Source organism: Anguilla anguilla, chromosome 10, assembly GCF_013347855.1.
Source record: "Anguilla anguilla isolate fAngAng1 chromosome 10, fAngAng1.pri, whole genome shotgun sequence".
Taxonomy (NCBI): Eukaryota; Metazoa; Chordata; class Actinopteri; order Anguilliformes; family Anguillidae; genus Anguilla; species Anguilla anguilla.
In genome coordinates, this window is record NC_049210.1 from 15,925,658 (window position 1) to 15,940,953 (window position 15,296).

The following is a 15,296-nucleotide window of genomic DNA, read 5'->3' on the forward strand; positions in this document are numbered from 1 at the left end:
TCACACCGAAGCGCTCTGTAGTACTGAAGCACTTTATCAATTTTGTGCGTATGGGTGGGGGGGGGGGGGTGCTCTTTAATTTGACGGACACTTCCTGCCCAAGGTTCAAGAGCTGTTCCTTCCGCATGTTTTTATAGACCTGCAGTGCTGCGCTGATAGGCTGCTTCCCTTTCCTGCTGCAGTTTGTCTCAGCTGACAGTCTGTGTGGTCTCACCGCCTCTGTCCTGGTGACACCGACGGGACTGCGTCTTGCAGCCCATAATCAGGCCTGTTCATTTCATGTTTACCTCTTGTTGCGTTTTGTTTCTTAGTTACTGAATTGGAGAGAGATCCTTGGCCAGGCGACATCATTACACCGACAGCCGTTTTTGCTCGGTGGTTCGTTCCCTCAGGTTCCTTACCTTTCCTGTGTGAAGCCAGCTTAAAACCGCAAGATCCTGCCTGTCTTTGAGTGGGGAAATGTTTTATTGCAGAAAGTTAAAAAGAGAAGTATCTTTTTTAGGTTTCACAGTAATGTTGCCTAAGTGCCTGAGGTACGTGAGCGATTAAGTGGCGCGTGTAGTCTGGTGTGAGCGGCTTTATTCAGATTTTATCCGGATGGCAGACGGTACCTGAGATGGAGATCTGAGGGAGCCCAGGCCGTATCCACCATGCACCTCTCGTCAGACGAAGGCCGAATAGCCTGATCACCTGGGTGGTGTGAAAAATACTAGAGATGCATAAAACATTCATGAGCCTTTCACTGGATATATTAAAGACACATCTCTCCTGCTTTAATACCCGAGAGGGAGCGGGAAACGTCCTCTTTTCTGACATCTGGGGGAAACACCCATTTTTTTATTAGAAATTAAATATTGATGTCCAACCTGGAGGCTTTTCAGGTGCCAGGGACGCGTGAGAGAAGGCCAGAGTAGGAGCAGCTTAGGAGCAGCTCTTATCCAGGAACAGGTGCTGCAGGTGGAGTGGTGTAAAGGACTACTTTCTCATTCATGTCACGATAGCAGAGGGCTGATTTTAAATGCTTTTACTGCTTCAAAGTACAGTATTGCAATATTGGCATTTATATATCCAGTCCATCGGCATTGGCACAGAATGGCGATATTGCGTCTATAAATATGGTTGTGACCTTTTTTATCGAAATGGCACGTCACTGGAGGTAGAGTGGCTGTCAAGAACCCCTTCAGAACTTTCCGGAAATGCAGTTCAAATCAAATCCAGTTGGTTCTGCTGACTGGGGCCGTAGGTAAGTGTGATGATGGGTAAAGTTGAGGACGGGTGATTTCGGTCAATAACATCACAGCGGTACGTGCTCCGAGCCAAGATGCATTTGACTCGATAAGAAAAGGTCGCCTCTGATTGGTCCTGACAGAATGACCCATAATCGTATTCTGTTCCTTTTTAAAACGGTGATGATTGATTGGCTGCATAATGAGGTTAAAAGATGGTGAATTGATTAAAGATGCTTCAAACCGGTGTGTTTCAGCGGCACTCTATCAGCGGACCCATTTCAACCCCCAAAAGCCTCTCCTCTCTCAGCGACAAGAGGCCCAGCTACACTGAAATCAACATGCCAGGTGAGTGAGGCATCACACGCAGTATCTCCCCCCCCCTCCTTCCCCCCATTTTGGCTTTTTCTGCAGGACGAAACAAAACAAAAAAGAAGGTCTTGGTGCAAAAGCCTTAACAGCAGCATAGGCTGCAGCGAGCTTTGTGATGAGCGTGATTGAGCATTCCAAATTGGAGAGAAAAAGGGGGGGGGGTATAAAAAGATTAAACAAATTGGCATTAGTCATTTCCTGTTTATTTATTTATTTATTAAATAATGTTTTTGTTTACTAAACCATTTATGTGCTATTAGCAGTAAAATAAGGTCATAAAGCCATGGCAATATTTAATATTTGTCAGCGTTATTAGTTGCTGAAATTAATGAAGAGCTTTGTAATGTGGATATTTACTGTAAACATTAGGAATGACATTCATTTTTGCGTCTCTGGTCAAGTTACTCTGAAAGTCCCTGTATTTTTTTTTAAATATCACATTTATTTCCATATTTGTTCCAGCCGCTTCAGTAGTCCCGGGCACTTTCTGTGACTTGGAATTCCCAACATTTGTGACAGTATTTATGTAGGGAAAAGAATCACTGATATCCGAGCACTTTCCTGTGGGAAGGCTGTTTAATTGCGCACTGTGACGGTCACAGCAGTGCCCCAGCTGAGGATTCTCATACGTCACGCGACTCTTTCAAGTGCTGCGTCTTTTCCCCGACTGCGCCTGTCCTGTCACGCGTCCGTCCTGTCACGCGCTGCGGCCGAAGAACGAACGAGCGCCGCCTCTTTTCCCCGCCGAGTTACTGGCGGCCTCCCCGAACCCCGGTTCGGGTTCCTGATCTTTCCCGCGCGTGTCAGCAGAGCTGCTAGGACAGGGACGCGCAGCTGGAAATGTCATCTCTACTGTCGGGGGGGGGGGGGGCGGCGGTTGGAGACGAGTCTCCCGTCGCTTTCGCCTGCCGTCCGGCTCTATCTGGAATAAAAAGGAACAGAAGTAAATAATGGCGTTTCTGCGAGCGGTAATCAGTTCTGTGGCCTCACGGGGAATTGGATTCTGGCTCCGCCTTTTCATTATACTGTAAGCCGCGCGTGGGGGACGTGCAAAATGCAGATTGGGAAACCGCCTCCTTTCTTTTCTGGTCTTTAATTTCTGTTCTACCCCTAGCACCCCCCCCCCCCCCCCCCCCCCCAGGCGGTGTAATTGTTTCTAAGGGAGAGGGGAGACTGCGGTCTGGTTCGTCAGGTCTGACCTCATTTTGAGGTGTCAGGTGTAATAAGTTGACAGGAAGAAGCCAGGGGCCAGAAATTACCCCTCTTTTAAATCTCTGCCCCCTGCCCCCCCTCCTTTTTTCATTTCTAATGAAAATGGCACTTGAAGCCTCTGCACGTTTTTCTGGTTGGGGACGTGCAGCAGGAGACGTAGGCTGTGGAGTACAGCTTCTGTGAAATTTAGGGCTTTTATTTGTTGTGTTGTATGTAGTGATGGTCCACCCAATATGATTTCTCTACAGTCAATATTTTTCTTCCAAATTGGAATGGCCAGTTGCATTTCGAAGCCTGGCTTATCACTGAAATGTCCTCTTATCAATTCAGGATACTGTAGACTGGCATATGTGTTCATCTTGCACATTTGGGGGGGCAGCAGAGATGGATCCCTGCTGACTTGAGCCCTCCCACTGTGGGTGATACTGGTTAATTATACACCTCCCACAGGACTTCTGGCCACAGACAACAGTGCTAAATTGCTACAGGATTTGATTCTGGACCATGGGGTGTATAACTATGCATGTACAGCCTTTTTTTAATAAAGCTGCTAAAATTGTTTTAATAATAATAATAATAATAATAATGATGATGATTATTATTATTCTTATGATGATACCCTAGACCTTCTTTTTTATTTATACTGGCACCTAAAACTATAAGAATAGCCGAAGTTTAAAAGAGGAAGCGGCTGAAGTTGCGTGTGGCTCTGCCTGATTGATTAGTGCGTCTGTGCTATCAGTGCTGACTCAGTCACATCGACCCAAAGGCATGTGCACAGACCAGAAGGTCCCGTGCGGGGCGGTGGGGGTCGAAGGCCGGATTACATGCTGATGGAAGAATTAAGTAGCTGCTTGTTTTTAAACTCCAGCATGGTGTACGTGCCCCTAGGCCTGAACTCTGAACTCTGACCTCAGCCGGTATTCGCCTCGCAAGGGTAGATCAAAGGGTCCTGCATGACTGAGAAACTCAATGCTGCTTTTAATCTTGTGATGTACTGTACTGTAACTGTATGTAAATCCCGAGGTTATTGAGTTTCCTGTAAGCTGAAAGTTCCTTGTTCCTTTTTTAAAAGAACTCTCTATATTGGGTTGTGCGTGTGTGTGTGTGTGCGTGTGTGTGTGTGTGTATAGACTACATTTCCAAAAGTATGTGGACTTTCATTCTAAGAGGTCAGTGACTTTCAACATGGCTCTGTCATAGGATGCCACCGTTCCAACACGTGGGTTTGTCCCTGCTAGAGCTGCCCCTGTCAGCTGTAAGTGCTGTTGTTGTGAAGTGGAAACGTATAGGAGTAACAACAGCCCAGCCGTGAAGCGGTAGGCCACACAACCTCACAGAACGAGACCGCCACGTGCTGAAGCTTGTATCGCATAAGAATCACTTGTCCTTGGTTGCAACACTCACTACAGAGTTCCAGACTACCTCTGGAAAAAACGTCAGCACAAGAACTGTTCATCAAGAGCTTCATGAAATGGGTTTCCATGGCCGAGCAGCCGTACACAAGCCTAAGATCAAAATGTGCAATGCCAAGCATTGGCTGGAGTGGTGTAAAGCACACTGCCATTAGACTCTAGAGCAGTGGAAAAGCATTCTCTAGAGTAATGAATCACGCTTCACTATCTGGCAATCTGACAGATGAAACTCGAATGACAGACGAGTTCGGTGGAATGCATAGTGTCAACTGTAAAGTTTGGTGGAGGAGGAATAATGCACTGGGGCTGCTTTTCATGAGTTATCTCTATGTCTATCAAACCAGGTTAACCTTTGTAGTACAGCTGGCTGCTGGCACATACCTGTTCAATTTTGGTGCTCCAAGATCTTCATTCAGCGCCCACTGTACCACACCGTCGATGACACCAACTTGTTTCCCATGACACTTGCTTTCCAACAACACCAAACATGATTATACTGTATATGGAAAAATGAAGGTTTAAGTAATACTCATCCAGTAGAATGTTTTGCCACTGTGAGTATTGGAGCCATAGCACTGTCTCTTTATCGAACCCTGCTGACTCCCTGTCAGCACCGTAAACACAGTCTGCTTTCCTTTGGGGGTCTGATAAGGGGCTCCCTCCTGTAAGCCCCCCTACATACCTGCCTGTTGTGTGAAATGAGCAGCGAAGGTGTCAGTGTGTGGAGCAGTAGTGTGTTAAAGACGGGGCATTTTTTGGTGTGCGTCATGGGCGTCCGTTCTCTTTATCCCACAGCAGAGCACCTCCTGCGGGGGTCGCCTGGGAGCCGGCCTGGCTCTGCGCTGCAGAGGGTCTCCAACATGGACGCCTCCAAGGCCATCTCAGGTGCGTGTGTGCGTGCGCTTGTGTGTTTTAAATGTTATCTTTTACACTTTTTTTTTTTAAATATTTTTTTGGGCTCTTCAGCATTATTGGACAGAACAGTGTAGAGAGACAGGAAGAACAGGGGAAGAGAGAGGGAGAGACGCGCGACAAAGGTCGGACGGTCGGATTCGAACCGCCGACGTCGCAGCTCGTAATGAGACACCCCATTGAACATTTAGAACTACCGGTTCTGGACAGCAGAAGGGTCCGGAGTCTTTTTCTTCAGCAGGCCTGTGACTCTGGCCTCCTTTGAGGCATGGGCCTGTGTACAGTGATGAGAGATGAATATTGCTGTTCGTCCTTCTACATGTTTTTTGTGTCTGTGTGTGTGTGCACGTGTATCCTTGTAAATGTTTCTTTCTTTCTGTCTGAGTGTCCATGTTTGCATGTCAGTTTGTATTTTCATACACTCCATTATATATTGATTGTGGGTAGCTTTCTTTGTAGTGTATATTGACATGCTGTCCATACAGTACATATCTGCACCATGGTAATGAAAGCTGGAGCGGCAGACCAGGCAAAGCTAGCTGTCCATGTAGCTTCAGTTATGCAAATACAGACAAACAAATACTCTCGTTTATGACGGCTTCCGCTGGCGGTGTTTTGGTGGTGTAATGTTCGGGTGTCGTCAGCAGTGTCCCGCAGGAGCAGCGAGGAGGTGAAGCGGGACATCTCCGCCTCGGAGGGCAGCGGCTCCGCCTCGCTCATGGCCATGGGCTCCGCCTCGCCCCAGCTGTCCCTGTCCTCCTCCTCCCCCACGGCGTCCGTCACCCCCACCGCACGCAGCCGGCTCCGGTGAGAACTGGCCGAAAGCTGGATCCCCCCCCCCCCGGTTTGGAACGCCCAGTCATATTCATCATCAGCGCTCAATGCTAAACCCCAACTGTCAACTCAGGAGAGCTCTCTCTGTCTTTGTCTCTCGCTCTCTCTCTTTCTCTCTCCCCATTCTTTTTCTCCTCTCTGTATTCTATACCTATCTCAACCCCGCTGCGCTGTCCCTCCAATGTCTTCCTCTTTCCCTCTCTTGCTTTCTTTTTCCTGTCCCCTACTCTTTTTTTTTCTCCCTCCTCCTCTGCTCTCCATCTCTTTCGCTCTCTTTGTTTCCGTCCTCTCAGTAGCGCCGTGTCGCTTCCTGCATCTGTGTGGTGATTTACGGGCGGGGCCCGTGATGATGACGGTAAATCAGCCGGCAGGTCGGGTGTGACCGAGCCGCTCAGTAGCGAGGTTGAACAGGCCCGGTAGAGCCTGGCGTAGGGTCTGGATTTGGGCTGATCCCTTACGTAGGGGCTGTCAGTCCGCTGATGTTAAGTCGTTATTAAAGGCCAGTTTGCTCGTGTGCAGAAAAGCTGGCCCACGGCGTTTGGTATGCTCATACCGGCCATATTTAGAGCTGCAGCTCCTCACCTCTGCCATGACCTCTCCCGTGGGTGTGTGCCCCGTTCATTAAAAACGTAATTCTGTCTCTCAGACCTCCCGTCCCGTTCTTGGTGCCAGGGGCTCAGGGAGGGTGTCCTCGTGCGCTGTTTCAGCTGACATCGGTGAAAGAGCAGGCCTTCCTAAGAGCTGACTATTCCCTACCTACTATCTTTAATGCACAGGAAACTCACTCCTCATTCAGAGGAACTCTAAATAAGAGAGACAAAGCAGTTTGGGAGGGAAAGGAAAGCGCTAGAAAAAGACGTGTGAGGCAGGGTTGGAGGGAGCGATTTATTTGAGGGTTGTTTTGGGGTCAGTCTCATCCTCTGGGAACAAGCAGAATGCTCCTTCAAATTCCTGACCCTTAGCCCCAAGCAGGACATTATTATTGTGTGTGTGCGTGTGCGTATACGTGTGTGTGTGTGTGTGCGCATATGTGTGAGTGTGTGCACGTGTTGTGTGTTTGTATGTGTGTGTTTTGTGCGTTTGTGTTTGTGTGTGTGTGCATGTACGTGTGTGTGTCTAGTGCGTCTTGTGTGTGTGTGTTTTGTACAGTACGTTTGTGTGCGGGTGTGTGTGTGTTTGTTTGTGTTTATTTGTTTGTTTGTGTGTGTGCGTGTATGTGTGTGGGTGTATGTGTGTATGTGTGTATGTGTGTTTGTGTGTGTGTGTGTGTGTGTGAGAGTGTGCGTGAGTATGTGTGTGTGTGTGTGTGTGTCTGTCTATGTATGTGTGTGTGAGTGTGAGTGTGTGTGTGAGTGTGAGTGTGAGTGTGAGTGTGAGTGTGAGTGTGAGTGTGAGTGTGAGTGTGAGTGTGAGTGTGAGTGTGAGTGTGCGTGTGCGTGTGAGTGTGTGTGTGCGCGCGTGCCTGTGAGTGTGAGTGTGTGCGCGTGTACGTGTGTGTGTGTGTGTGTGTGTGTGTGCGCGTGCCTGTGATTGTGAGTGTGAGTGTGTGTGTGTGTGTGAGTGTGTGAGTGTGAGTGTGTGTGAGTGTGTGCGTGTGCGTGTGTGTGTGAGAGAGGGAGGGAGATGCGCACGTGCGGTTGTGCACACAGCTCGAGTCCGTAGCCCAGCCCCTCCGCCTCTCTCTCTCTCCCGCTCGCCCTCCTCCCTCCGTCTGCGGAGAGTGATCAGTTTCAGCCGCGGGGCCAGCAGTGACAGCCTCTGACGGCAGCGTCACACACACGGCGAAACGGCAGCGGGCGGGGGGTGGGGCGGTGTTGGGGATTGGGGGGTGGGGCGGTGTTGGGGATTGGGGGGTGGGGCGGTGTTGGGGATTGGGGGGGGATCACAGAGGTAAAAGGGTTACGCATTGTGCTGTTGGCTTTATCTGATCGGCTCCCTGTGTTATTTTCAGACTCATTTCCATCGCAGCCGCTCCGCTCCGCTCTGCCTCTGCGCAGAAAGAGGAAGCCTTTTTAACGGAAAGCCGCAAATCTTTTTAAAATGACTCGCCGCTGAGGCCGTAACGGCTTTTTACACAAAGCGCACTGGCCTTCAGAGAGCAGAGAAAGTGGATTGGAAAGCCTAAATTTCCCATTACGCTCCCGGCTCCATCGAGAGTGATCCTTATACGCCCTGGCGTGCGGTCATCCTAGCCCCCATCCGTCCCCTTCTCTCATCCCGCCAGGAGAGGGAAGAGAAAGTCAGGCCTGGTTCTGCTGATGCATTGTCCTCATTCATCAGTATGATTGCTGCTGTTGCTTTATTATTATTTTTTGTAATGGTTGTATTCTTATGATGTGGCATATAGTGGATGGTAAGAGCTTTTGTCATACCTGTGGCCAAATTTCACCGTAGATATTCAACCGTCATCATCTTTCTTGTGATGCCAAACCCATCATGCTGGCCTGGTCAGAAAGCTCAAAATTGGTCTCGTCTGGTCTTAGCAGATCCAGTCAAATGTCAGTATTGGAATTTCAGCAAAGTTAATGGTTTTCATCTATGTGTCCCAGGGCTCTTGTTAAGGCCAGTTGAATAATGAAATCCAGCAAGTACCAAATACATTTTGTCCAAAAGCCTTGATTCCCCCCCCCCCCCCCAGGAAGCTCAAACTTGGCTCCAAACTGATCTTTCAGAGAGCCAGTGATCTCAAGCATAACTCAAAATCAGCCATGACGTGCTTTCAGGAAAGAAAGATGAAGGTTTTGGAATGTCCCCAGACTTGAATATTATATTCCTGGAAATCTGTGGGGACATGCAGTCCAGAGTGAGAGTTCTGGTGGTTTTACGCAGCCCATTCCAGCACCAGGGGAAGGTGGCTGATCCCTCCCTGTGTGGGGGATCTGGGCCATGATCTGCTCTCCGGTGCTGAGAAACTCCCCTTTTTACACTTTTTCCTCCTCTTCAGGGGAGGACAGATCATAAATCCATGCGGTAATTCTCTGGGCGAACGAGCAGCCAAAACTTGGCGGTGCAGATTACACCAGATGGTGCACAATTATTTTCTAAAATAAAAAGATAAGTCAAATGAAATTCAACAGCTGTTCACTTTGTCAAGAAAACGGCATCGCAAACTTACTTTCAGCTTACTTGCTGTGTCCTGTGAGTGACCGTGTTCCTCTATGATTCTCTGTCCTAAGAGTGACCCTGTTTTCCTGTGCTTCTCTGTGTTTTATGAGTGACTGTGCTTCTCTGTATTTTGAGAGTGACTGTGCTTTCCTGTGCTTCTCTGTGTTCTAAGAGTGACTGTGCTTTCCTGTGCTTCTCTGTGTTCTAAGAGTGACTGTGCTTTCCTGTGCCTCTCCGTGTCCTGAGAGTGACTGTGCTTTCCTTTGCTTCCCTGGGTCCTGACAGTGACTGTGTTTTCCTGTGCTTCTTCGTGTCCTGGGAGTGACTGCGTTTTCCTGTGCTTCTTCATGTCCTGGGAGTGACTGTGCTTTCCTGTGCTTCTGTCTGGGTCCTGACAGTGACTGTGTTTTCCTGTGCTTCTCTGTGTCCTGAGAGTGACTGTGCTTTCCTGTGCTTCCTTGGGTCCTGGGAGTGACTGTGGTTTCCTGTGCTTCTCTGTGTTCTAAGAGTGACTGTGCTTTCCTGTGTCTCTCTGCGTCCTGAGAGTGACTGTGCTTTCCTGTGTCCTGAGAGTGACTGTGTTTCCTGTGCTTCTCCGTGTCCTGAGAGTGACTGTGCTTTCCTGTGTCCTGAGAGTGACTGTGCTTTCCTGTGCTTCCCCGTGTCCTGCGCAGGGAGGAGCGGAAGGACCCTCTGTCAGCACTGGCCCGGGAATACGGGGGTTCCAAGAGGAACGCACTGCTCAAATGGTGCCAGAAGAAGACGGAGGGGTACCAGGTAAATGCCAGTTCTGATACAGCAGACCCAGAGGGAGGGTCCAGCCGCAGAGTCTGGCTGGACTTCAGAGTCATATTTTCATTTCTGTCGGTCGCTCAAAGTTTCAGCTGACTTTGTTAAAGTGGCTTCTGACAATACCGAACATTTTTTTACACAATTGCCAGTGTTTAAAATAGAATGACGAATTTCCTGATAGATAGCACTTTTAACTTTTTTTTTTAATTTTTTGATTTTGTTCTAAAACTTTCTTCTTGGAACGCCCGTAGTCCCATTTTCACACTGGAACGCCCGTAGTCACATGCCTCATAAAACCTCAGTAAATCGCACTTTAAATGCCTAGAAAAATTATACTGCGTCCTTGGTACGTATCCTGAGGGATTTTGCTATACACAGCGCTGTACATTTAAGGCTTGTGAACCTTCCAGGTGATAAATCGGACGGTTCATCAAGGTTGGTGGAGTTTCTCAACAAAAACTGGTAATAAAGCATGCCTTCACTAACGTAGTTTAGACACGCTAGGAGTTTGTATATACCTGAAGTGTTGCCACCGAACTGAAAATCATAGGACTCCTATTTTATGATTATTCTATGCTAGAGTAGTGTGACAGCACATATTTTAATTTCATAAAAAGGGAGGGTGCCCCACCGCTGTCGTTTTTATTCAAGTCATGTATTTTAGGTGAAAATTCACTCACAATTTTTTACCCATAATTTCCATATGTGAAATGTTAATATTTCAGTATATATATAAATTCTGTGTTGAGTTTCCTTCTCTTTTGTAAACAATTTAGGCCAATATGTTTTTTGAACTTTGTTTTCCCCTCCTTATCAACCTGTGATGCACAAGTATTGCTGGGTACTTACTGGGAACTGCAGGGAACGCTGACAGAGGGGGGAAAAAGCATTAGGTCCAAACCTAACAAAGAAGACCGCAGTTTGCTCATCTCAGTGCTCACAATACATTTGATATTTGAGTCTGGGTTTCAATATATGGACTCCTTCCCCTCTTTAACTCCTGTAATGGTGGCAATTACAGCGTTTGTTGAGCCAAAGGCCTATTTGCCCCCAGCAGCCAAGCCGTGGCGTCGTTATGGTTCCACTTTATTGGTGCCTTCTCCAGGAAGTTCGGCGAATTTCACCGGCCTCCTGCCAAATGCAAAACAAGGAAACCCGATCAAGTGGCATGGTGGAGTTGGCCAATCGGGAGAGAGACTCAGAAAAGTAAATGATGACTGAAAGGACACTGCGGTGCGGAGAATTCCACGGAAAGTGGGTCTTCAGCATGTCCGCTGCTCATTGTTTGATTGGCGGTTGACGGGAATCGTGTTCTACCCACCCCTTACTGAAACCGCAATATTACAGGAATGAATGTGTGTTGCTGAACGTATTTACAGGAATCAGGACTTGTGGCTAGCCAAACCGCGTGTAAACATCGCATTGACAGCCACTTGCCTGATCCTTATTTGAGTATCCTGTATTTTCACTCTGGAAAGGAACTAGGTGAGGTGAGGCGAGAATGTGTCTGTCGGCAGAGAGTCAATGAAACTGACTTGCACCCTGCATCTCGTGATGGCGTTGAGTCTGACTGGGTTCCTCGTGATTGGCTGGCGGGAGCCCATTACGAGTTCTGAAGTGATGCATTTTATGCTCACGGCTTGATCTGGCCCTGGAGGGATGAGTTGTGAAAACTGGTGTAAGAGTGTGGTCTAATGCTTCCTTCTCAAAATAACTGGTTATTTTGAGAAGGAAGAATTATAATGAAATGTATGTCTTCTCTGAATTGGTTGGTTTTGGATGGGGGTTGGATTTGAAGTGTTGTTTAGAGCCGTCTGTGAGGCAGGTAGGCCAGTAGAAAGACAAGTTTCTTTAGAAAAAAACATTTCTTTAAATTTCGAATGACATTTTTCACTTTCATTATTATTCTGTCCTCTTTTCAATTGCCCGTTTTGTTGAATTATTAAACTGAAATCGGTGATAAACTGTATGTCTGTAGGGTTGGTTTCTGCAGCGATTCTCAGAAACCGGTAACGTGGTTACAACACTGATTACAGCAAGTACATCCTTATTCTGAGTACAGAATTGGCCAGGGTCATGTGTGAGGAGGAGGAGGAGGAGGAGGAGGTGGAGAGCAAAACATACAGCAGTGGTTTCCAAGAATGGTCTCTCCCCTTTCCCGCTCAAAGTCAGTTTTGCAAACTGAGTGCGAGCGCTGTCCAAAGCCGCAGTGGTATCTCCGTCTGGAGGAGGGGTGTCTCCTGCCTCTGAGTGAATTATGACCGTTGACCCTGGTGATGGGGGCAGAGCTAACAGACGAAGAGCAGCCGACAAAGATGGAAAATTTAATGTTTCCCTGTAAGGAAATGGGAGGGAAAATCCCTTTAGCGACATGTGAAGGTTGCTCTACAGCTTTGACTGACAGTGCATTACATTGTTCATGTGTTTGTTTGTTGGCCGTCAGCCACACACGTTTGTATGTCCGCACAGAAGCTTTTTTGAAACATCAACCCCGCCCCCCCATTTCCAGTCCCATCCTGCTGGAGGCTCTCCATGATTGAAGGTTATGGGGGCGGCTCAGATTCGCCGAACGTACACAGAAGGCATTTGCTTTACGTGCTCTGGGTCTCGTCTGAGACACCCCCTGCCCCCCCCCCCCCCCCCCCGTCTCTGGTTCTGGGTGTCTCATTATGGTTTACCTCCAACATCCTTTTAATGGCGTCTCACTTCGCCCTCCTGACCAATCTGCTGTCTCTGGGAAGCTCCTGAAGGGAAAGGCTGCTTCACCACACCCGGATCTGCAGGGTCCTTCGCTGGGCATCCTGGTGCGATCGGTGGTAGAGCACTGGAGGGATGGACCGAGACATCCACTTCCCTCATGGCACAACCCTGAAAAGCAGCTCAACGTACCATTCAAGGAGGAGGTGTGCGGTTTGTCTGATCCTTGGGGTGCGTAAATGAACTCTCAGTCATGTGAAGCAAAGGTGGTTTCACAGGCAGTGGGGGATGGTATGAATGGGATGATGTCATCCTTCAGAAGCGGAAGAGGGTGAGGTAGGGCGTTGTTATGGAAACAACAGACCACGGAAAGGTTCTCCATTAGTCTGCATCCGGAATGCCAGGAGTCCTGTCCCGTGAGCGCGGAGGTGGCAGTCTCGGCATGCGGGGGAAATTAAAAGGCAGCCAGCGCCCCCCCAGGGAGGGGTTGGGTGGAGTGGGGGGGGGGGGGGGTGGGACATGAAAGGCTTTTAAACATGAAAGGCGGATTTGGGTCAATCATCATTATCATGCGGTTTTATACTGAGTGCTAACATTTTTTAGAGCTGACGCTTTCTGTTCATTTAAAAACTAGTTGAAATGTCCGGCAACTTTTAGCGTAGCCTTCTCTGGCCTGGTGCATGGAAGCTTAGCGGGGCTGGAATTGTTTAGTAAGTGGATGGGAGAACCCTGGGGTTTGTTGATGGGTGGTGAACAGCCTTCCTTCTGGATGCAATATAAAAGCCCATGGCGGGGGGGCTCTGTGCTGTAGAAGGCTGTCCTCCAGTGATCCCATGGCAATCATCATAACAGCAGGGTGGCTGTTAATCCTGGTGTCCCAGTCCGTCCCAAAATGGCTCTCAGTCTCAACATTTCACTGATCATTTAGCAGCAATGGAGTTTACCTAAGTGGTCCTATGTGGGCTAACGAAACCCCTGAAGCTCCAGCATACAACTACAAGGCCCAGCGTGCACCTCAGGTGTGGGCTTTTGCTCAGCCCACATCTTTGTATGAATGCTGTTTTCTTACTGTTGGGTGGTCATATTTTAGCGCCTGCATCAGGTCTGTGTTTCTAGTTTATTCCTGTTGCTATTGTCTGTGATCCTTTTACGGAACTGTTTGAACTTTCTCAAAAGTTTGCCGATTTTATGAATTTAAACTTTTGGGAAACTTCTTGTCACAATCCATCCTAATGGCTTTAATCTTGTGTGGACAGTCAGTGCCAAGAAGAAATTATTTCTGTTTGTTTTTTTGCGATTGAGGGTCATACTCCTTGACTGTACAGGCCTTGAGTGCTGTAGTCAGTTGTTGCCTTTTCCCCTTGGATCTTCAATTTCTGAAGAAGTTGTTTTTTTGTTTTTTTTGCCTAGAGCTGTTTTCCTTTGTTAAATCTACTTCAGCCTCTGTGTCTGTGTTTGTTGCTGATGGCGTGCTTCTTTGCCAGCAACGGCAAATTGAATATCCATCTGCAATAAAACGGCAGTGGCGGTAAGATGGATTAGCGATGATGGAAAAGACTGCCAATTTGAGCAGAAGGAAATGCACAAATGAGTGTAACCACCACCGTTGTAAGCCTATGATAGGACTTTTTTGTAATGAACAGGAACCAGCCGACAATTTGCATCCTCTGTTTGCAATTATCCATTTTAATAAGTAACCAAAGGCCTTTGAAAGCCCACGTGACTTTCAGTAGCTCATTTTAGCCAACAATTTCTTTGTGTGTGTGTGTGTGTCTGTCTGTGTGTGTGCGCATGCGTGTGTGAGTTAACGTGTGCACGTGCGCGCACGTGGAAGTGTGTGTGTGTGTGTGTGTGTGTGTGAGATCGAGAACATGCATGTGTGATTTCATCAGCCCATGCGTGTGTCTTTGTCTGTATGTTTGCTTGTGAGCAGGTGGGAGAAAAGGCATAATCCCCAGTCAAACATGGCTGCTCCACCTGTAAGAGGCACAGAACTGGCATCCTGCTGGGTGGTGTGTGCTGGATGGGAGGCGGTTGTGTGTCCTGGTGACCTGAGGGGAACCGCCATGCCCTGCACTGCCTGCTATTGTTTCCTGAAGTCTCGTACCGTTTTCCTCCCTCAGCACATCCTGTGGGCCCTGGCTCGACAGATGAGTCATTTCCCCTGGTGGTGGGCTCCTGGCAGCGTGCTCTTGGGCCTCTCCAGGACAAGGGGCGCAGAGGCGCTAATCATCGTATTCTGCAATGTCCTGAATGCTGGCACTGCATGAAGGGATGGAGTGTGCGTGCGTGCATGTGTGTGTGTGTACGCAGGTGTGTGTGTGTGTGTGTGTCTGTCTGTCTGTCTGTCTGTCTGTCTGTTTGTGTGTGTGTGTGTGTCTGGCTGTGTGGGTGGTTGTAGGGAGGGAGGGGGAGTGCCTGGGTGTGCAGGGGTCTTAGACTGACCTGGCCCGTGTCCAGTAGTTGGCTGTACCCTCCATTCCCTGCTGCTAATTCAGCTCAGTTGCTATTATGGTGTCACCCCCACTTCAGGCAGTGACAGCGACCCCACAGAATATGAATTAGCCGCAGCCGGAGCGCTGTGTGCGGAGACACGCACAGTCCTGAGGTGAAACCCTGGCAGCGGTGGGCAGCCTCCGCACAGGACAACAAGGGGAAGGAAAGGGCTTTGGCGCAAGTTGGCAGCAGGGGCTGTAAGAACAAGTACATGGGAGGCTCCTTTATAGGGCAT

At 48.5% G+C, this 15,296-nt stretch overlaps 1 protein-coding gene across 4 annotated transcripts in view; it reads left to right on the top strand.

Moving 5' to 3' along the window:
* The window catches only part of specc1la (sperm antigen with calponin homology and coiled-coil domains 1-like a), a 44,055-nt gene that overhangs the window by 20,068 nt on the left and 8,691 nt on the right, over window positions 1-15,296 (top strand). For 2 of the 4 annotated variants that reach the window (XM_035378859.1, XM_035378862.1), the window contains exons 11-14: window positions 1,484-1,574; window positions 5,021-5,110; window positions 5,785-5,944; window positions 9,751-9,853. In XM_035378859.1, the coding sequence (XP_035234750.1) occupies window positions 1,484-1,574; window positions 5,021-5,110; window positions 5,785-5,944; window positions 9,751-9,853 (444 nt within the window). The remainder of the gene's footprint in view (window positions 1-1,483; window positions 1,575-5,020; window positions 5,111-5,784; window positions 5,945-9,750; window positions 9,854-15,296) is intronic. The other 2 variants (XM_035378860.1, XM_035378863.1) reach the window with 1 other exon arrangement.